The 17,707-nt window shown below is 43.4% G+C and overlaps 1 protein-coding gene across 5 annotated transcripts in view; it reads left to right on the top strand.

The window, feature by feature from the left end:
- SLC7A13 (solute carrier family 7 member 13) overlaps positions 1–17,707 on the top strand; it is a 28,390-nt gene that overhangs the window by 2,743 nt on the left and 7,940 nt on the right. For 4 of the 5 annotated variants that reach the window (XR_014789830.1, XM_084848023.1, XM_084848022.1 and 1 more), the window contains exons 2-4: positions 2,861–3,060; positions 11,780–11,905; positions 12,964–13,443. Coding sequence is in view for 4 of the 5 variants with exons in the window: in XM_084848023.1 (XP_084704149.1) it covers positions 3,027–3,060; positions 11,780–11,905; positions 12,964–13,443 (640 nt within the window). In the remaining variant the exon portion in view is untranslated. Of the gene's footprint in view, positions 1–2,860; positions 3,061–11,779; positions 11,906–12,719; positions 13,444–17,707 lie in introns of those variants that run through there. The other variant, XM_084848021.1, reaches the window with a different exon arrangement.

Consider the following 17,707-nt stretch of genomic DNA (forward strand, 5'->3'; position numbering starts at 1 on the left):
TGTGGCCTGCGGGCTACCAGTTGGCCACCTTTATTAAATCCATCCTCTATTCCAGGGGTGGGGAATCTCAGGCCAGGATGCCAAATCTGGCCTTTCTGGGGTCCAGATCAAGCTCTCCAAGGTTCCCCAGATGGTGCCCCCTAGCCATGGCTGCACACCCTTTTTCCTAACCACAGATTGATTGGTGGTTTCCCAGATCTTGTGCAGTCCCCCCCCCCATTTTAAAACATTAAAGTCCCTCTCCTAAGTTCACTGGCAGTAACAGTTTTAATCTGAAATATGTTGGTATTTTTTGCAAAGCTTGCATTTTGGGCCCACCCTCTTTGACTCTGGCCCCACCCTCTTTGGCTTCGGCTCTGCTCACCACTGGAATATTATTATTGTTATTGTTAGTATTATTATATTTATACCACGCCTTTTTCCCACTACTGGGACACAAGGCGGGTTACAAAAATTAAAACACACACACACACACACACACACACCCCGGGCCCGGAGAGCTTCTACAAAATGGAAGAGAGCCCTGCTCAGTTCTCTGGCCCACTGTCTTCAGTCACACATTTTGTTTTCCAGGAGCTGGCTTTGCACTCATCAACTGTTTTGTGTTAGCGCCATTTAATGATGTGTTAATTTTCTTACCATCTGTAATAATTATTATTAATCAACTTAACAGAGTGACATAACTGGCATCCCCTAGGAAAATATGCACACTTTCCAGTAAGACACATGTCCAAATATCTGTTGTTCTCCAGAACGTAAACAAGTTGCTAAGTCATTAATCTGATGGGCCCTCATGCCTCCAAAATGCAGCACCATCTGTGATGGTACTGAATTTACTGGAATGTGTATAGGCCTGATTTCCTGTTTGGCATCCAGTGGGAGGCAGTCTGTGGATTCTCTCTGTCTGCCTGACGGCCCTCCTGTTTTCTCCACTCAAATGTGAGAAGTTAATTACTACATAGAAACATAGTTAACCTGCTCTTATGCGTGATGTCTTTCCTAACTTGTCCAGCCCTAATTAGCCTAGGGACCTGGGGGGTGTCTCCGTGGTTGATTTGCTGAGCGCAGGCTCCATTTTGAGGTCGTTTGGGGCACATGATGTCGTGGCCATCCTGCAGCCACCCTGGAGCTTTTCATGGGAAAAACAGATTTCCTGAGACTACTTTAAGTCTGATTCTTTTCCTTAAGTCAGGTTTTCCACAGTATAGGTGCTGTGTGCCACAAGCCCCGCATTTACCTTGGGTATGCTAGCCCTGCCCAGGGGTGTGCCTTTCACCCTGACCCCAGGCAAGGAGTGTTTCCTGTCCTTGTGTTTCCCAGCACAACCCAATTAGTGTCTACTCAGAAGTAACTCCCATTGTGGTCAATGAGGCTTGTTCCTGATATACACCCTCCAGAAGTTACCGAGATTCCCATGCAATAACACTTTTAGGAGCCTTATTGTCGAAGTGGCATGTCTTTGATGTTTGCTTCCTTGCTTTTCGGAACTAATTAATTCGCAGCTTTGATCCTTTGCAGCATTGGGAGCTTCAGCGGAAAGGAGAAAGGAGGTTAGAAAGGGAGGTGGCTGGAGCCACGGTGCTTCAAGTATTCAGAGGGTTAACTCTCCTAAAGGCTGTGAAGCGCTATGTTGAAGCTGCTTTCCCAGCTGCAAGGGAGTGATTAATGCGAAGCTTCCATTGTTCGCAGTGTGGGGAGCTTCAGGGGAGAAAGAAGGCTGCGCCTGTGTTTCTTTAATGTTTGCTTTGGAGTAATTAATGTGAAGTGTTAAAGCTTCGATCATTCGCAGCTTTGTCAGCTGTAAGAAAGGATGTGGAAGCCTCTCACATTGGTGGGGGGACGCTGAAGCCTCTTGCATTGGTTGATCAGCCCCTGCCAGTTTGATGACATTCACTTCAATCCTTCCACCCTGAAGTACGTTCCTATGAAGGGACTTAGAATGGTGTAGTGCACTCATTCCTGGAGCCCTGCACGGACCAAAGCCAGCTCCTTGAAAAATCCAGGTAAGCCACCATTGGCTTCTCCTTCTGTTGTTGTGGCGACACCTCTCTGGTGAACACAGATGATCAACTTACCACATCTTTAACATGAGGAGCCAGACCCCCCCCAGAGTTTCATCATCATGGTGATCACTCATGACCGAGTAAGATTGTCTTCCAAAGACAGAGTCTATATAGATAACTCTTTAAAAGGATTAGACAGATTCATAGAAGATAGGTCAATCAACACATTAATCTCTAGCAGTGGGTCTGCAGGTGGCTGTAAAGGCCGATTCTGGATCTACACAGCCTCCCACAGTAGGGACATAGGTTTTAAGGTGGAAGGCAGTCATGGTGAGGGTTTGCTTGACGTGCCTTCCGCTGAGCTCGTTTCTCCCTTTCACTCTGTACTTGTGCTTCAAAGGCCATAGTGCCTTTAATATAGGCTGACCTCCAGTTGGAACGTTCATGAGTTAGAGCTTCCCAGTTCTCAATGCTTATGTTAAATTTTTTTTAGAATAGCTTTAAGAACATCTTTAAATCTCTTTTGCTATCCACCAATATTCCGTTTTCCATTCATAAGTTGGGAATAGAGTAACTGCTTTGGAAGACGATAATCAGGCATTCGAACAACATGGCCAGTCCAGTGAAGTTGATGTTGGAGAATCATTGTTTCAACGTTGGTGGTCTTTGCTTCTTCCAATATGCTCACATTAGTCAGTCTGTCTTCCCAAGTAATTTGCAGAATTTTTCGGAGGCAGTATTGGTGGAATTTTTCGAGAAGTTGGGAGTGGCGTTTATAGATGGTTCATGTTTCACAGGTGTACAGTAAGGTTGGTAGTACAATGGCTTTGTAAACAAGCATTTTGGTCTCCCTGCAGATGTCCCGATCCTCGAACACTCTACGCTTCATTCGGGTGAATGCTACAGTCGCAGAGCTCAGACGACGCTGAATTTCAGCGTCGATGTCGGCTTTTGTGGAGAGATGGCTGCCAAGATAAGAAAAGTGATCGACATTTTCCAGCATCACACCGTTAAACTGGATTGATGGCGCTACAGAGGGATTGGTTTGTGCTTGCTGGTAAAGCACTTTGGTTTTTTTGATGTTAAGCGAGAGGCCGAGCTTTTCATATGCTTCTGTGAATATGTTTAGGATAGTTTGGAGATTTTCCTCTGAATGTGCGCAGATTATGTTATCATCAGCATATTGAAGTTCTGTGACAGAGGATGTAATTACCTTACTTTTGCTTTCAGCCCACTGAGATTAAAAAGTTTTCCATCTGTTCGATATATGATTTCTACACCAGTGGGAAGTTTCCCTTCAACAAGGTGTAGAATCATAGCGATGAAGATAGCGAATAAGGTTGGAGCAATGACGCATCCCTGCTTAACGCCTGATCCCGCTTTGAATGGATCACTTTGAGAGCCATTGTTATCCAAGATTGTTGTTGTCATGGAGGAGCCGCAAGATGTTCACAAATTTATTAGGGCATCCGGTTTTCAGAAGGATGGTCCAGAGAGCAGTACGATTTACAGTGTCGAAGGCCTTAGTCAGAGCAATAAATGCCATGTACAGGGGTTGGTTTTGCTCCCTGCATTTTTCTTGGAGCTGTCATGCGGTGAAGATCATATCCACTGTCCCCCTGGAAGGGCGGAAGCCATTTTGGGATTCAGGGAGAATGTCTTCTGAGATAGGTAGAAGGCGGGTTGCGAGGATCCTTGCCAGGATTTTGCCTGCCGTAGCTAGAAGGGAGATGCCTCGATAGTTTCCACAATCTGTTCTATCACCCTTTTTAAAGAGAGTAATAATTATGGCATCCCTGAAGTCTGCTGGGATCTCCTCCTTCATCCAGATTTTTTCGATGAGCTTGTGAAGCTGTTGTGTAGCTTCAGGCCCACCTTATTTAAAGACTTCAACAGGGATCCCATCGAGTCCACTAGCTTTATTATTTTTCATTTTGTTAATGGCTTTACTGACTTCCTCCAAACTAGGGGATACTGCAAGCTCATCTCTGGTTTATTTTTGTGGGATTTGCGAGAAAACCTCATCAGCCACAATAGAGTTACGGTTAAGGAGGTTGTGGTAATGCTCTTTCCAACGCAGTGCAATAGACTCTTTGTCCTTTAGAAGTTCGGCACCACCTATTGAGCGTAAGGGGTTTGTACCATGGTTTGTCGGTCCGTAGATGGCCTTTGTGGCATTAAAAAAGCCCCGTGCATCATGGGCATCTGCAAAATGCTGGATTTCTTGAGCTTTCTTTATCCACCAGGTGTTCTTAAGTTCTCTAGTTCTTCTTTGGACCTCAGCCTTTGCACTGGCGTAGATTTTTTTCTTAGCGGCACAGTTGATGTCTTTTTGCCATATTTGGAAAGCTTTCCTTTTCTTATCAATAATATGTTCAATCTCCCTCTCATTCTCATCAAACCAGTCCTGATGTTTCTTAGTTTGGTATCCGATAGTTTGTTCACAGGCTGCGATAATGGAAGTCTTCAATTTATTCCAGCGTTCCTCGACATTTTCAGGGGTTTCCATAGGTAGATGTTCCTTGAGGGTTGTTTGAAAGTAGGCTCGCTTAATAGGGTCTTGAAGGGCTTGAGTGTTCATTTTGCACCTTGGTTTTCTTCCTTGGAGCCTATGTTGAGGGACAATCTTAATGGCCATCGTGGAACAAATTAATCGGTGGTCTGTCCAGCAGTCGTCCAGCACGCATCATGGCTCTAGTGAGGAGTACATCACAGCGATCTCTGGCACAGACAATTACATAATCTAGAAGATGCCAGTGGTTCGACCGAGGGTGCTTCCATGATGTTTTAAATTTATTTTTCTGACGAAAAAGCGTGTTGGTAATGACAAGATTATGCTCTGCACATTTAGTCAGAAGTAGAATTCTGAGTTGTGGTGACACCTCTCTGGTGAACACAGATGATCAACATACCACATGTTTAACATGAAGAGCCAGACCCCCCCCCCCCGAGTTTACTTCGTATTAGAATCAACAGGGGTGAGGGGGTGGGAATGACCATGAAAATCCATGGTAGACAATTTACCAGTTAGAGTGTAATCCTATGCATGTTTAGACTGAAAAAAAGCCCAACAATCCCCAGCATTCCCCATGCTGGGAATGCTGGGAGTTGTAGGACTTTATTGTCTAAACATACATAAAGTTATGCCCTTTGTGTGTTGGGCCATGGAGGCCAGGAGGAGTGCTAACAGGTTTAAGGGGTCCTTGGGAAAAATGCCCTCAGGACTGTGGGCCACTCTGGCCACTCTACCTCTTTCTCCCACCACCATTCCCTTTGTCGCTTGCTCATTTGCTTTCTCTCTGCCCCTATTAGAGGTGGCGGCAGCAGCAGCAGCAGGAGAAATGGGTCGCTTTTCCTTAACTAAATTTTTTTTTTTTTAAACAGGCCAGGTGCACTGCACAGTGAAATTCCAGTCATGCCTGTCATCTTTACTTCCCCAGATGGGGCCCAGAGGTACTCTGGATAAATTAAGATGGCAGGTGTTCCTCTGAGTAACACTCTGAACATCTGTAGAACATGTGCATGTGTGCATGTTTAAGGAAAAGAAAAAGGATGTTGCAGTGACTTGTTATTCCAATAACCGGTGCTGATGCTGGGCCTGTTTGCAGTTGTGCCACCCACCATCATCTGCTGCTGTTATTTGGGACCCCCACAGGCTGCAGGGTGCCAGACTTGAGTCCTGTAGTCCAGCCCTAATGGCACCACTGCTGTTGGCATTTTGTTTAATTTCATTTATACTGCCCCATAGCCAAAGCTCTCTGGGCAGTTCACAAAGATAAAAAACAATTAAACACAAAGTGTAAAACCATTTACATAAAACATATAAACAGAGAACACACACAGACAATGTATATCTAAAAAACAATTTTTTAAACTCTCAACCAAAGATAATCCAGGACCTGATTAAAAACTCTTATATTGCCAAATGCCTGAGTGAAGAGGGAGATTTTAACTTGAGCCCATTATTCTGTGCCCTGCACTCTGGGATGATTGAGAAGAGATCCTGGCTTTCCTTTCTGTGACAACCTTTCAAGTACTTGAAGAGCGCTATCATATCTCCCCTCAGTCTTCTCTTCTCAAGGCTAAACATGCCCAGTTCTTTCAGTCTCTCCTCATAGGGCTTTGTTTCCAGTCCCCTCATTTTGAGGCGGCCTGGTCTTGAACGGGCAATTAAGACCCATTCGCTTTGGAAAAGATATGTTCCTGGTGGAGATGGAAAGGGAAACTGGTAGAACTGGTGTGTTGATACGGCTTAAGACAGCTGCCTGAATGTTTGGGCTCTCCTTGGGGCATGGCTATGAGGACTGTCACGATGAATGCTTGGACTTCAAAATGTACTACTTCGCTACTGGGCGTGATTGTAAAGTAGGATTTTAAAAGAAGGCCTGGTATATCTCTCCTTTTTCTACCTGATAAATACTAATAAAGGTCTTATCTTTAACCAAAATCAATACACAAAGCAAAATGGGTTTAAGAGAATTTATGAAGTACAAGATTAGGATGGATCTACCATTAAATACATTTTAATAAAATTAGATAAAATAACAAATCTGTAATACAAAGTGTAAAAGGTAATTATTAAAATTTAATTATATGACAAACCATATAAAATTGTACCAAAATGGAAAATCGACAGTCCGAAAGCTTATTTAACATTCTTGATTTGAAATAATCATATAGTAGATTATACCAATACATATCAAGCTGTCCCAGATGCATTTCAACCCGAAGGGTCTTCGTCAGTGGAATAAAAAGTGTTACCATAACTATAACCCCAAAACATTCAGTTTTGTTAAATTAATTTTCAAAATCGAACCAGAATATTTCTCTAGTATGGCTTGTCTGTTTCGTCTACTTTGGTCGGTTACTGGATACAACAGGAAGAGAAGGGAGGAACACCATTCCTGTCTATCTCATAACCAATGGCTTCAGTATGCCAACCCATGCATGAATCAACTTTTAGATAATGTCCTTCACATGAAAAGTCTATACACTGCATGTTTGGGAGCCGTAATCAACACTTGAAACCCAGACTTGGCTGAAGCTGCTCTAGGCTGAGAAACCATGTGGTCAGAGCTATCCTAAGTAAGACTCTTTCAAGTGGCCTGAAACAAATAACTTTAGGACATGTATTTAAGTACTGAGCCCTGCTTAGAACCATCACCCAAGCCAAGCAATGAAGAGAGGCAGCCCCTTAAGGAATTCTTTATTTTGTGCTATTTTTGTCTCCTTCTGTAATAAACCAGTTGTGTTTTGTCTAAAAGGGCATCTCATTTTGCAGCCATGTTTTGTAAAACAGCTTGCTTAGATCACATGGCTACTCATTTTCTTGAAAGAGACTTCATGCCCAGCTGGACACCAGTGGGGGTTTTCCTCCCTTTGCAAATAGAATCTTGGCATAGTCAAACTGTTCTGGTCTATGGCTTTTAGACAGTTCTTCATCATGGCTTGTATTTGTTTTGAGGGCTTTTAAAAAGCCCTTAGGGAAGAGGACAGGAAAGCGTGGGTATAGGTTTGCAGCCTTAATGGGCTTGGCCTGAGTGCTTTACTCCTGTGAAAATACATCTGAGAATTTAACAGCGCAATCTACTCATAAGTAAGTCCCACTGAGTTCAATGGGGCTTTCTCCCAGATAAGTGGGCATAGGACACACACTTACCTAGCAGTAAATCCTACTGAATTAACTGGAACTTACTTCTAAGTAAACATGCATAGGATTGCACTATAAAGGCAGTAAAAGGGGGTAGGAAAACACTTTTATCATCCTCTAAGGAAAATTGTTTTGAAATCACCAAGGAGCACAACATAGCAGCAGATGGCATTTGTAGGGGGGTTTTGTTTTGTTTTGTTTTTACAAACAGGGCATATGAAGTCCTTGAAGTGTTGCTGAAGACCAGTGAGACCACTTGCTAAATGAATAAGGAATCAGTAATTTTTTATGACCATATGTCTCTTGTAATGAATAATCTGGGGAGAGTAAGGGGAGGCATGTCAATTTGACTAATCAGTTATTTATTATATGCCAGCAGGTTTGGAGTAAAATATGCATGGGAGAATTAACATTTTCATCTTATCTGTAGCTTTTGCTTTCTTTCTTGATATCCAGTGTACCTGCTGAGTTTACATTTGTTCTAAGTGAATTAACCCAAATGTATTCTCGTTGTTATTGTACGAAATTCTAGAGTGTTTTCAGATATTTAGATGTCAAGTGTTAACCTGGAACTGGATTTGTTGCCCTTATACTTTCCCCTGTTGATGGCTGTGAGCTGTCAGAATTCGAACCCACTGACATTGGACAACCTTAACTTTGTTGAATGTTACCCCAAGCACTCCCACCCACCACTGGAATGCAGCATCCAAGAGCTTCTCCAAAATGGAATTTGGCCCTCAGATGGAAAGAAGTTCAACACCTACCTGCCTTATATTCCTGATGTAGAACTAATTTTGTGTGGCAGACAAGCCGGGCTGCGTAGTCCAATGGTTGAAGAATGTGTTCTGTGTCTAGGTAACATGAATCCAAGTACCAGCTCAGTCATGAAGGTACTGTCGATTCAAACCACTTAACTCTCGATCCCTTAAGGTGCTGCATGACAACAACATTTTGTTGTTTTAACACCCATTGCATAACTTCTTTATTCCACCTTGTATATAAAGTTTGCAAGGAGAAAAAAAAAAAATCTGATTGTGGAAACAGATTCCAACTAGCTTGTTTACCGAGTGTCTGTCTCCCAAAGACAAAGCCTATTGTTATCTCAAGATACTTAAAAGAATATTTGTAGTTGGTTTTATTCCTACTTGAGATTCTAATATAAGTTTGGATCATAAGATTTAATCCATACAAAACCTGGAGAGTTCGCTACAAGGGAATTATTACTTGTTGCTGTTTTACAAACATAATTGACCACATGTGAAAGACTGGGTCTTGGCTAATGCAGTGAAGATATTTTGCTTGTAGCAGCTGTGTATAAGGCAAAATAGACATTTACCCTTGCCTTAGCATTCTTGATCAGTTAGGACATTGTATTTGTGAAATGCCATCCTATTTTTTTTCTTATGTGTCTACATTTATATTCTCTTTGCTTCCAAATAAATGTGGCTAGGATTGTACTATTAAATAGTAGGCAGCTGGGCAATGAGATTGGAAAGCCTTATGTGTAAAATAAGAAAGGGATGCTGAGACAACATGATTTGTGTACTCCAGAGTCCTATTCAGTCATTAGCTCTTGTAACATATGCATGATAATGTAAGTGTTTGTGTCTGAATTGTAAAACGTTTTCCAGGTAAGTTAGAGTTAATAGAATGTTGGTGTGGGAGTGAAAGGTGGGAGGGGCTTGTGAGTGAGAGAATTCCAAGGTGTGGAGAGAACTGACAGTTTAATGGTTGGATAGAGTTTAGGGATTCAGTGAACGTACATCTAGTGAGTGGGGTTTGGGGAGAAGGGTTTAGAAGGGGTAGGTAGGCAGGTTAGGACTAAATATAGAATGATCAATTAATAATATATATAACTTCCTGTATTTGATAAATTTTAATTGTTTTATAAATATATATATATATATATATACCCACGTGTTGGTTTAATCAGTTAACGCTACCAAATAGAAAAGTCTATTTTTCCTGTTACTACTCTTGTATTGGTTAAAGGAAACCAGTTAACCCATTGGGTATCTCCTTGACACAAAGTAAAAGGGCTCAAGCTTCGGGATTCAGTGAGGACAACTGGCCAAAGCTGAGGCAGACATCCTGTGGGTTTTCCCAGTTTCAACAGGGGCAAACTGGAAGGAGAATGACCTGCAGCAGGAACATCACAGCACTCCTCTGCATGCATAGAATACATGTGTATGCAGTGACAGACTCTGCCCCCTCCCACTGTCTGTTCATTGAAACACACTTCTGCAGCATGCATTTGCAGCCAAAGCTCCATCCACATGGATACCCTGCAAATGGGAACCCTGTGTTGAAAGGGTTCCTGATCCTGTGGAGCCCTACCACCATGTGTGTGTCTGGATGCACATTGCATATGTGCGTTGCAACATGTGGATGGCCCCCACCCATTGTCAACATGTTCACCAGATTTTATAATGACATGGTTTGGAATACAGATTTGACATGCTCATGGTTCCAGGGCATAGTCTGAAGGCACATGAGGCAGCCACCTTGCTGAAGCTAAGCAGGTCTGGGTCTGCTCAGTGCTTGGAGGGGAGACCCCCTGGGAACCACATGTAGCCACCTTGAGTTCCACAATGGAAGCAAGGTGGGATATAAATGTATTAAATAAAATAAATGTAGCACATCACTCTTCCAAAATGGGCCATTTCCTCCACCAGTTCTCTTCAAACGCAGATTGTTATCTGAACCAGAAGAGGACTCCTGCTCCTAGATGTTGCTGCAGTGATGGTAGAAAGAAAGTATTTTCCCCTCTCCTTCTCACCCAGTCACTTTAAATGCTGCTGTAGTTGTATCAGGGATGGGGAGAAGAAGGAATAGGGAAGGGGAGAGCAGGCACAGAGGGATCAAGATTCCCCTCCTTCTCTGTTGCTAAAGCTGCAACAGCAACTGAAGCTGCCAATGCTGCTGTCGTAGCCAGGTAGTGTCGAGGGCTGTCCAGAAGGGTGAGGGACAGATTCAGGCCTTGTTGCATTTGTGATGATATCTCACAGCAGCCTTCCTCAGCTTCGTGCCCTTCAGATGTTTTGATCTATAATTCCCAGGATTCCTGACCATTGGCCACACTGGCTGGGGCTAGTCAGAACTGACATCTGGAGGGCATCAGGTTTGGAGAGGTTGTCCCACAGAATCCAAGTTGCGCTTGGAATGAACTCGGCTGTTTTCCAGTGTGGGTGGGGAATTGCTTGGTTTGCTAAACTAAAATCCAAATCAAACCAGGAAGAAGGGGCAACACTACTGAGCATGGGAAGCATGTTGGTTCAACATATTTTCATGTCATATGTCCATGACAGATAAAGACAGTAATGACTCTTAATGTTAAAACAAGTACATAAATAATGGTGAACCATAGGCCTTGTTGTCTCCAAACAGATATACGTTGTAAGCATATACAGCATAACAAGAAGTACACTCCATTTCAACAAGGGTTGTTCCGAATTAAGAAGGACCATTTCTTAGATGTTTCATGCACTTGAAAATTGGCTGTTTTGTTTCAGCTGTATTTTGAGGGTGAGACAAAATTATTTTGGGAGGATTAGAGTGTACCCTATTTTCTTTTCTCCAGAAACCCCTTTCCTGAGGTTTTTTTTAATTTTGGGAAATTAAAAATGGCTGCCAGCATAAAAAATGACTGCCTTCTTTGCCGCTCACTGTGAGCAACCATTATAGTGGACTGTAAGTGAATATCTACAGAAAAACAAATACTGTTACAGAATTGATGGATCATTTCTCCAGCACCTCATTTTATTCAAGAGGTGCAGTATTAAATAAAACAATTACTGTCCCCAAGGGGGCAGTAATTGAAGTAGGCTTGTTTAAAAAAATGTCAGTGTGCTATTCCATGCAACCCTATTTTTAAACCTGATCTACTGGAAAAAAATGTTTATGAACCTTTCTGCATGAGGTATTTATTGTGCACTTGTGATTCTTCACTCACGGCAGTTCGTGTGTGTTTTACATGACATCCTCCTCCTCCAGGACCTCTCCTGTGCTTTGCAACCATTATAGCGGGTGTGTGTGTGTGTGTGTTTTTCTAACAAGGAAAGTCTGGTATTTTTGTGAATGGCACTATGAAAACTTCATTTATTTGTGCAATTCCACTATACCACAGCATCACCTAGCGGCTGTGTAATGGAACATATAGAGAGGAAGAGAAAGAAAACTCCCAGAAAAGAATATGCAAAAGAGCCAATCTTAATCCCACAAAGAATCCGGAAGAACAAGCCTCAGTTAAATGGTGAGTTAAAAGCCTCATGTAGAAAAGCCCTATGTTTGTATTTCTTTTCGTTTTTAAAAATGTCAGAATGTTGTGAAAAATCCCCAAAGATGCTTTATTTAAAAGTTTAAAAGGCATCCCATTCCATTTTGGGGGTGAATGGATAGGGGGTAATAGACGTTTATGGGTTGTATCCAATGTTAGTCTAACTTAAGTTCCATTTGTTTTAATGGATCTACTCTACGTAGGACTAACATTGGATACAACTCTAACAATGTAATCCTAACATCTCTAATCAGATGTAAGCCCCTCTGAGTTCAATATGACTTGCTCACAAGTAAATGTGCTGAAGGATCAACTAAATTATTTGGAGAAACAAAGTTCAGGGAAGGACCATTTCATGAAACCGTATTTCCTTGAATTATTGGGTCATTTCCACAAATATTTGGTCTAATCAATGTTCTCCACCCACAAGCCCCAGGCCCTAATTTCAACTAACAGTACAAGCCTGTTCATGTCTACTCAGAAGTAGGCCCCACTGAGTTTAGTAGGACTTACTCCCAGGTAAGTGAATAGGATTGCAGCCTTAATTTGGAAACACATTGGGACAGGGTAGAGGTGCAGAACAGTCAATAATTAAGACTTGGCCAACTTTTTGATAAGGACATGGTTAATCATCAGCACTTTTCTTGTTAAACTTAAAAGGATACAAGTCTGAAATGACCTCATAAATCATTCAAGTAGTGTTTTGCTGCACCCAGGGAAGGAGAGAAGGAAACTAATGTCTTCATGTTACTAACTGTTCTCTTTGAAAAACAGCACCAAAAAAAAAGTCATGAAGAAGTATCAATGTGACCAGGTTAAAGAAGGAAATAAAAACGAAAACAGCAAGATGCAGCTGGAAAGAACTATAGGATATTTTGAAGGAGTTAGCTTTATAGTAGGTACAATTGTAGGTGCAGGGATCTTTGTCTCCCCTACTGGAGTTCTGAAATATTCTTTGCTCAATGTTGGCATTGCGTTGATCATCTGGACTGCTTGTGGTGTCATATCTTTGATGGGTGCTCTCTGTTATGCAGAGCTTGGCACGGCGTTACCATTTTCAGGAGGAGAATACAGCCATATAAAGAGAGCCCTTGGCTCTCCACTGGCCTTTATCTTTCTGTGGACATCGATGTTCAACAAACCAGCCTCAAATGCTGCTCGGGCCTTGCTCTTTGCTGAGTATGCTACCCAGCCTTTCTATGGTGTGTGCCTGGCCCCAGAAGTGCTAAAGAAATGTCTGGCTTTGGCTGTTCTCTGGTTTCTCGGGATCCTCAATGGTCGAAGTGTCAAGATGGCTGCTTGGGTGCAGACTGTTTTTACCATCCTGAAGATGATGGCTCTGTCTGTCATTGCGATTGGTGGAATCGTCCTGTTGATTAGAGGAAGGAAAGAGAACATAGCAAGGTTTGAGAATGCTTTCAGCTCAGACATTCCTGATGCCGCGCAGATTGCAGAAGCATTTTTCCAAGGGCTCTATGCCTATGGCGGCTGGTGGTCTCTCAGTTATTTGGCAGGTACATTTCCCATTTTCTCTTGTCAACTTGCAGTTATGTTGTCTGTTGAGCCTTGACTGGAATTGAGACTCCACACAAGTGTTGGTAACTTAACTGGTTTATTAGTAGGGTTCTATATAGCTTCTTGGCAGGGCCCTTAATACAGGCCTGCAGTAGGGATTTTCTAGGCGGAGGGAAGAGAGGGAAGGGGGAGTCTGCAGGACAGATTGTTCATAAGGGGACAGTGAACAGTGAATTTACTGTTTAGCCATGCCCTTATTCGGACCAACCAAAATTCCACAAAAATGTGTACGCTTTTGAGTTCTCCAGAACTCTTCATCAGGTTGAGTGCAACACAGCAGCCACTTGCATCCACACAGAGTACAGTTTCCTTTATCTGAACCCCACTGAAGTAAGGATGCCAGCTTATTTTCTAGCTAACTTCCTGTCTTCACCACACAATTAATGAATGCACAGAGCTGCTGCATTTTAGGCCAATTTGGAATCTTGGGGTTGTGGTGGATAGCTCAATGCAGATGTCAACCCAGTGTGTGGCCACTGTAAAAAAAGGCAAACTCCATGTCAGGCATAATTAGAAAAGGAATTGAGAATAAAACTGCTGATATCATACTGCCCCTATACAAATCTAGGGTGCAGCCACACTTGCAATAAGTTCTGGTCACCACGCCTAAAAAAATATATTGTACAGCTGGAAAAAGAGCAGAAAAGGGCAACTAAAATGATCAAGGGGCTGGAGCATCTCCCCTATGAGAGAAGGTTACAACAGCTGGGATTGTTTAGCTTGGAAAAAGGAGGGTAAGGGGAGACATGATAGAGGTGTACAAAATTATGCATGGTTTGGAGAATGTGGATAGGGAGACATTTTTCTCCCTCTCTCAAAATACTAGAACCTGGGATCATCCAATGAAGCTGATTGGTGAGAGATTCAGGACAGATACAAGGAAGTACTTCTTCACAGAGCACATAGTTAAACTGTGGAATTCTCTACCATAGGATGTAGTGATGGCCACCAATTTGGATGGCTTTAAAAGGGGGGTGGACATATTTCTGGAGGAAAAGGCTATCAATGGCTACTAGGCTTGAGGGCTATGTGCCACCTCGAGTACCAGAGGCAGTGAGCCTATGTACACCAGTTGCTGGGGAACATGGGTGGGAGGGTGCTTTTGCACTCATTCCCTGCTTGTGGGTTCCCAGTCGACAGTTGGTTGGCCACTGTATGAACAGAATGCTGGACTAGATGGACCCTTGGTCTGATCCAGCAGGGCTGTTCTTATGTTCTTATGGAATCATTTTGGGCCATGTAAAAGTATCTTTTTGGCTTTCCACTAGCTCCATATTTATATGTTTTGCAACACATTTTACCTCTTGCATGAAACCGTGCTTCCATTATTCACCATGCTGAAAGTATTAATATTCCTAGAGCCTAAATGGGCATGGCTATGAACAATACAGAAAACAGATATTTCCGTTCATTTTATAAGCAGATACAACCTTCTTAGCCAGCCAGGATTTTGTTCATTATATTAGCACTCTTTGAAAGCGAAGCAAGGAGATGTAAACCATGCAATTGGTATCTGCTCTAGGTGTATTGTAAGAAATAAGCTCCTGGGTACGTTGCTTTGGTTGACTTACAATTAGGGGTGGGCGGATCACTCACTGTCCGTTCCGCAATGGTGTCCACAGGGGGTGGGGAGGCAATCCGTTCCTCTCCCCCGGAATCCATCCAGGCCGGCTCCGCTCTGCCTCGATCCTGGCAAATGTCGATACAGCCAGCAACCACTGCTGTGCCGTATCGCTGAAAGTAAGTCTCTGGACGCAAATGGTGTAGTGAGTGCCATTTGCGTCTGGAGATTTACTTACAGTGATATGGCACGGCAATGGCTGCCGGCCGTATTGACATTCTCCGGGGATGCAGAGGTGGTGGCCGGCTCCACAGGATCGAGGCAGCAACGGATCCGACCCAGACGGATTCCGCGGGGAGGTGAAGGTGAGTGCTTCGTTCCGCCACGGGCCCCAATGGGGTCGGATTCTTGGAATCCGGCCTCATTGGGGTCCGTGGCGGAATTCTCCCCCATCCCTACTTACAATAACCAGCTATAACTAGGGGTGTACGGATTCCCCACTGTCTATTCTGGTGGGGAATCCATGGGGGGGAGGCGATCTGTTCCTCCCCCCCAGAATCCTCCAGAGCGGTTCCGCTCCGCTCGGATTCTGAGGGTGGAACTGGCTTGGAGGGTGCTTACCTTCCCTCCTGCCAATCAGAGCCGTTCGCCTCCTCCCTGTCCCGGCCAATTGCCTTAAAAAAAAAAAAAATCTTAAAAAAAAAAATGGTGATCAGAAGGATGTGCCCATAGACTTATACGCAAATAGAGTCATGAATCTTGCGTATAAATCTATGTGTCCATAGGCTTATACGCAAGATTCACGGCTCTATTTTGCATATAAGTCTATGGGCACATCGTGCTGATCGCATGTGCCCCTTGACTTATATGCAAAATAGAGCCGTGAATCTTGCGTATAAGTCTGTGTGTCCATAGGCTTATACACAAGATTCACAGCTCTATTTTGCGTACAAGTATATGGGCACATCCTGCTGATCGCATGTGCCCCTAGACTTATACGCAAAATAGAGCAGTGAATCTTGCGTATAAGCCTATGGATACATAGACACGCAAGATTCATGACTCTATTTGCGTATAAGTCTATGGGCACATCATCCCAATCGCCTTTTTTTTTTTTAATAAGGACATGTCAATCGGCAGGGACAGGGAGGAGGCGAACGGCTCTGGCTGGAAGAAGCAGTCGAGTGCCGTTCCGCCTCCAGTCCTCCTGGAGTGGAGCTAAGTGGTCCCAATCCGCTGCAAGGAATCCGGCCTCATTTGAATCCGCAGCGGATTTCTCTGACATCCCTAGCTATAACATAGGCTAGCCACACAATCCTATGACACTGTTAGCCAAGCTGGGCTATAGAACTTCACTTGTTCTTAAGCAGTCCTCTCTAGTCTGGTGCAAGGAATGTGTTTTTGTGCCAAGACCAGGGAGTTAAGAAAAAGAAAGGATCGGTACATACTTCTCATCTAGAACATTCCAAGTTGGTGATGAAATCTTTCTTCTGATTTACTCCCGGCGACAGCTTTTGCTGGGGGACGGGGGGCTGAACAAATCTAAAGAGTATAAATTTTGGAGGAATGGAGCTTGTTCTTTGAATTTGCTCCATATCTTCAAGGCTGAACTTGGATCATGCACTCACTGTCTTCATGATAGATGCCGATTTGGCTAATGTTACTCGCTCTGAGGAAAGAGCCACTCAGCTAAATTACTGAGTGATGATGCAGTCACTGCAGATTGAGTCAGTACCACACAGTGAACATCAGTGGTGTAGGGGTAAACTTTGAAATCCCGGTCCTCATCATGACAGTTTCCATCGCCATGTCTCCAAGGATAGTCCAAAAATTCAGGTATCTGTGCTGATCCCTATCTACAAACCAGTTTTAGCAGATCCCATCTCCACCAGTCGATCCTCTTTTGTAAAGCTAATGGGTCTTAATTGCCCATTCAAGACCAAGCCACCCAGAAATACTTTGTATTACAACAGGAAACAAGGATATTGTTGCTGGGAAAATCCATTCACTGTCACCCCCCCCTCCCAGCTACTCTGAGGATTGCAGCTAAGCTCAGAGAGAACAGGAAATTCTGAGGGTGCGTGTGTGGCAGGTGACATCACTATCCCTGCTAATCAAAAAGTGCCTGTGCTGCATCCCTGCAAGCCCTGGCTCCACTGAAACATGGCCAAAGTTGCACAAAGCTTCAGTGTACACACTGAACTTTGCTGGAGCAGTGGCAACCCCACTATCTTCCATTTCAGGCAGTGCTCTAAATTTGTAGCATTCCAGGCACTTGAAATAATGTATGTTCGCATCAGATCTCTGCATTAACCCCAGATCTGCTTGCTTGGAGTTGCTATAGAGAAGAAATCCATATTTGTGCCATCTCTCTCTCTCTTTCATCTCCCCCCATTTTAGTCTTATAGTATAGGGAAGTATTTTGCAAGGATCAATATGCTACCAGGAAGACAATAAGCCAGTGAAGAAAGGAATGAACAAGGAAGCATAAGTGGAAGCCCCATGGGTGGCTTAAATTCAGTTTTCGCAGGCCCTACTGGATACTTTGAAACAAATTGCCTATAGCTAGAAGCATGCTATAAAAGCAAATAAAACACTGCCTGGGATTCTCAAGATTCAGTGCCACTTACGAAATTCTATTC

The sequence above is a fragment of the Heloderma suspectum genome, chromosome 4 (assembly GCF_057233095.1).
Source record: "Heloderma suspectum isolate Gila_16-S chromosome 4, 16-S_ref, whole genome shotgun sequence".
NCBI classification, from domain to species: Eukaryota; Metazoa; Chordata; class Lepidosauria; order Squamata; family Helodermatidae; genus Heloderma; species Heloderma suspectum.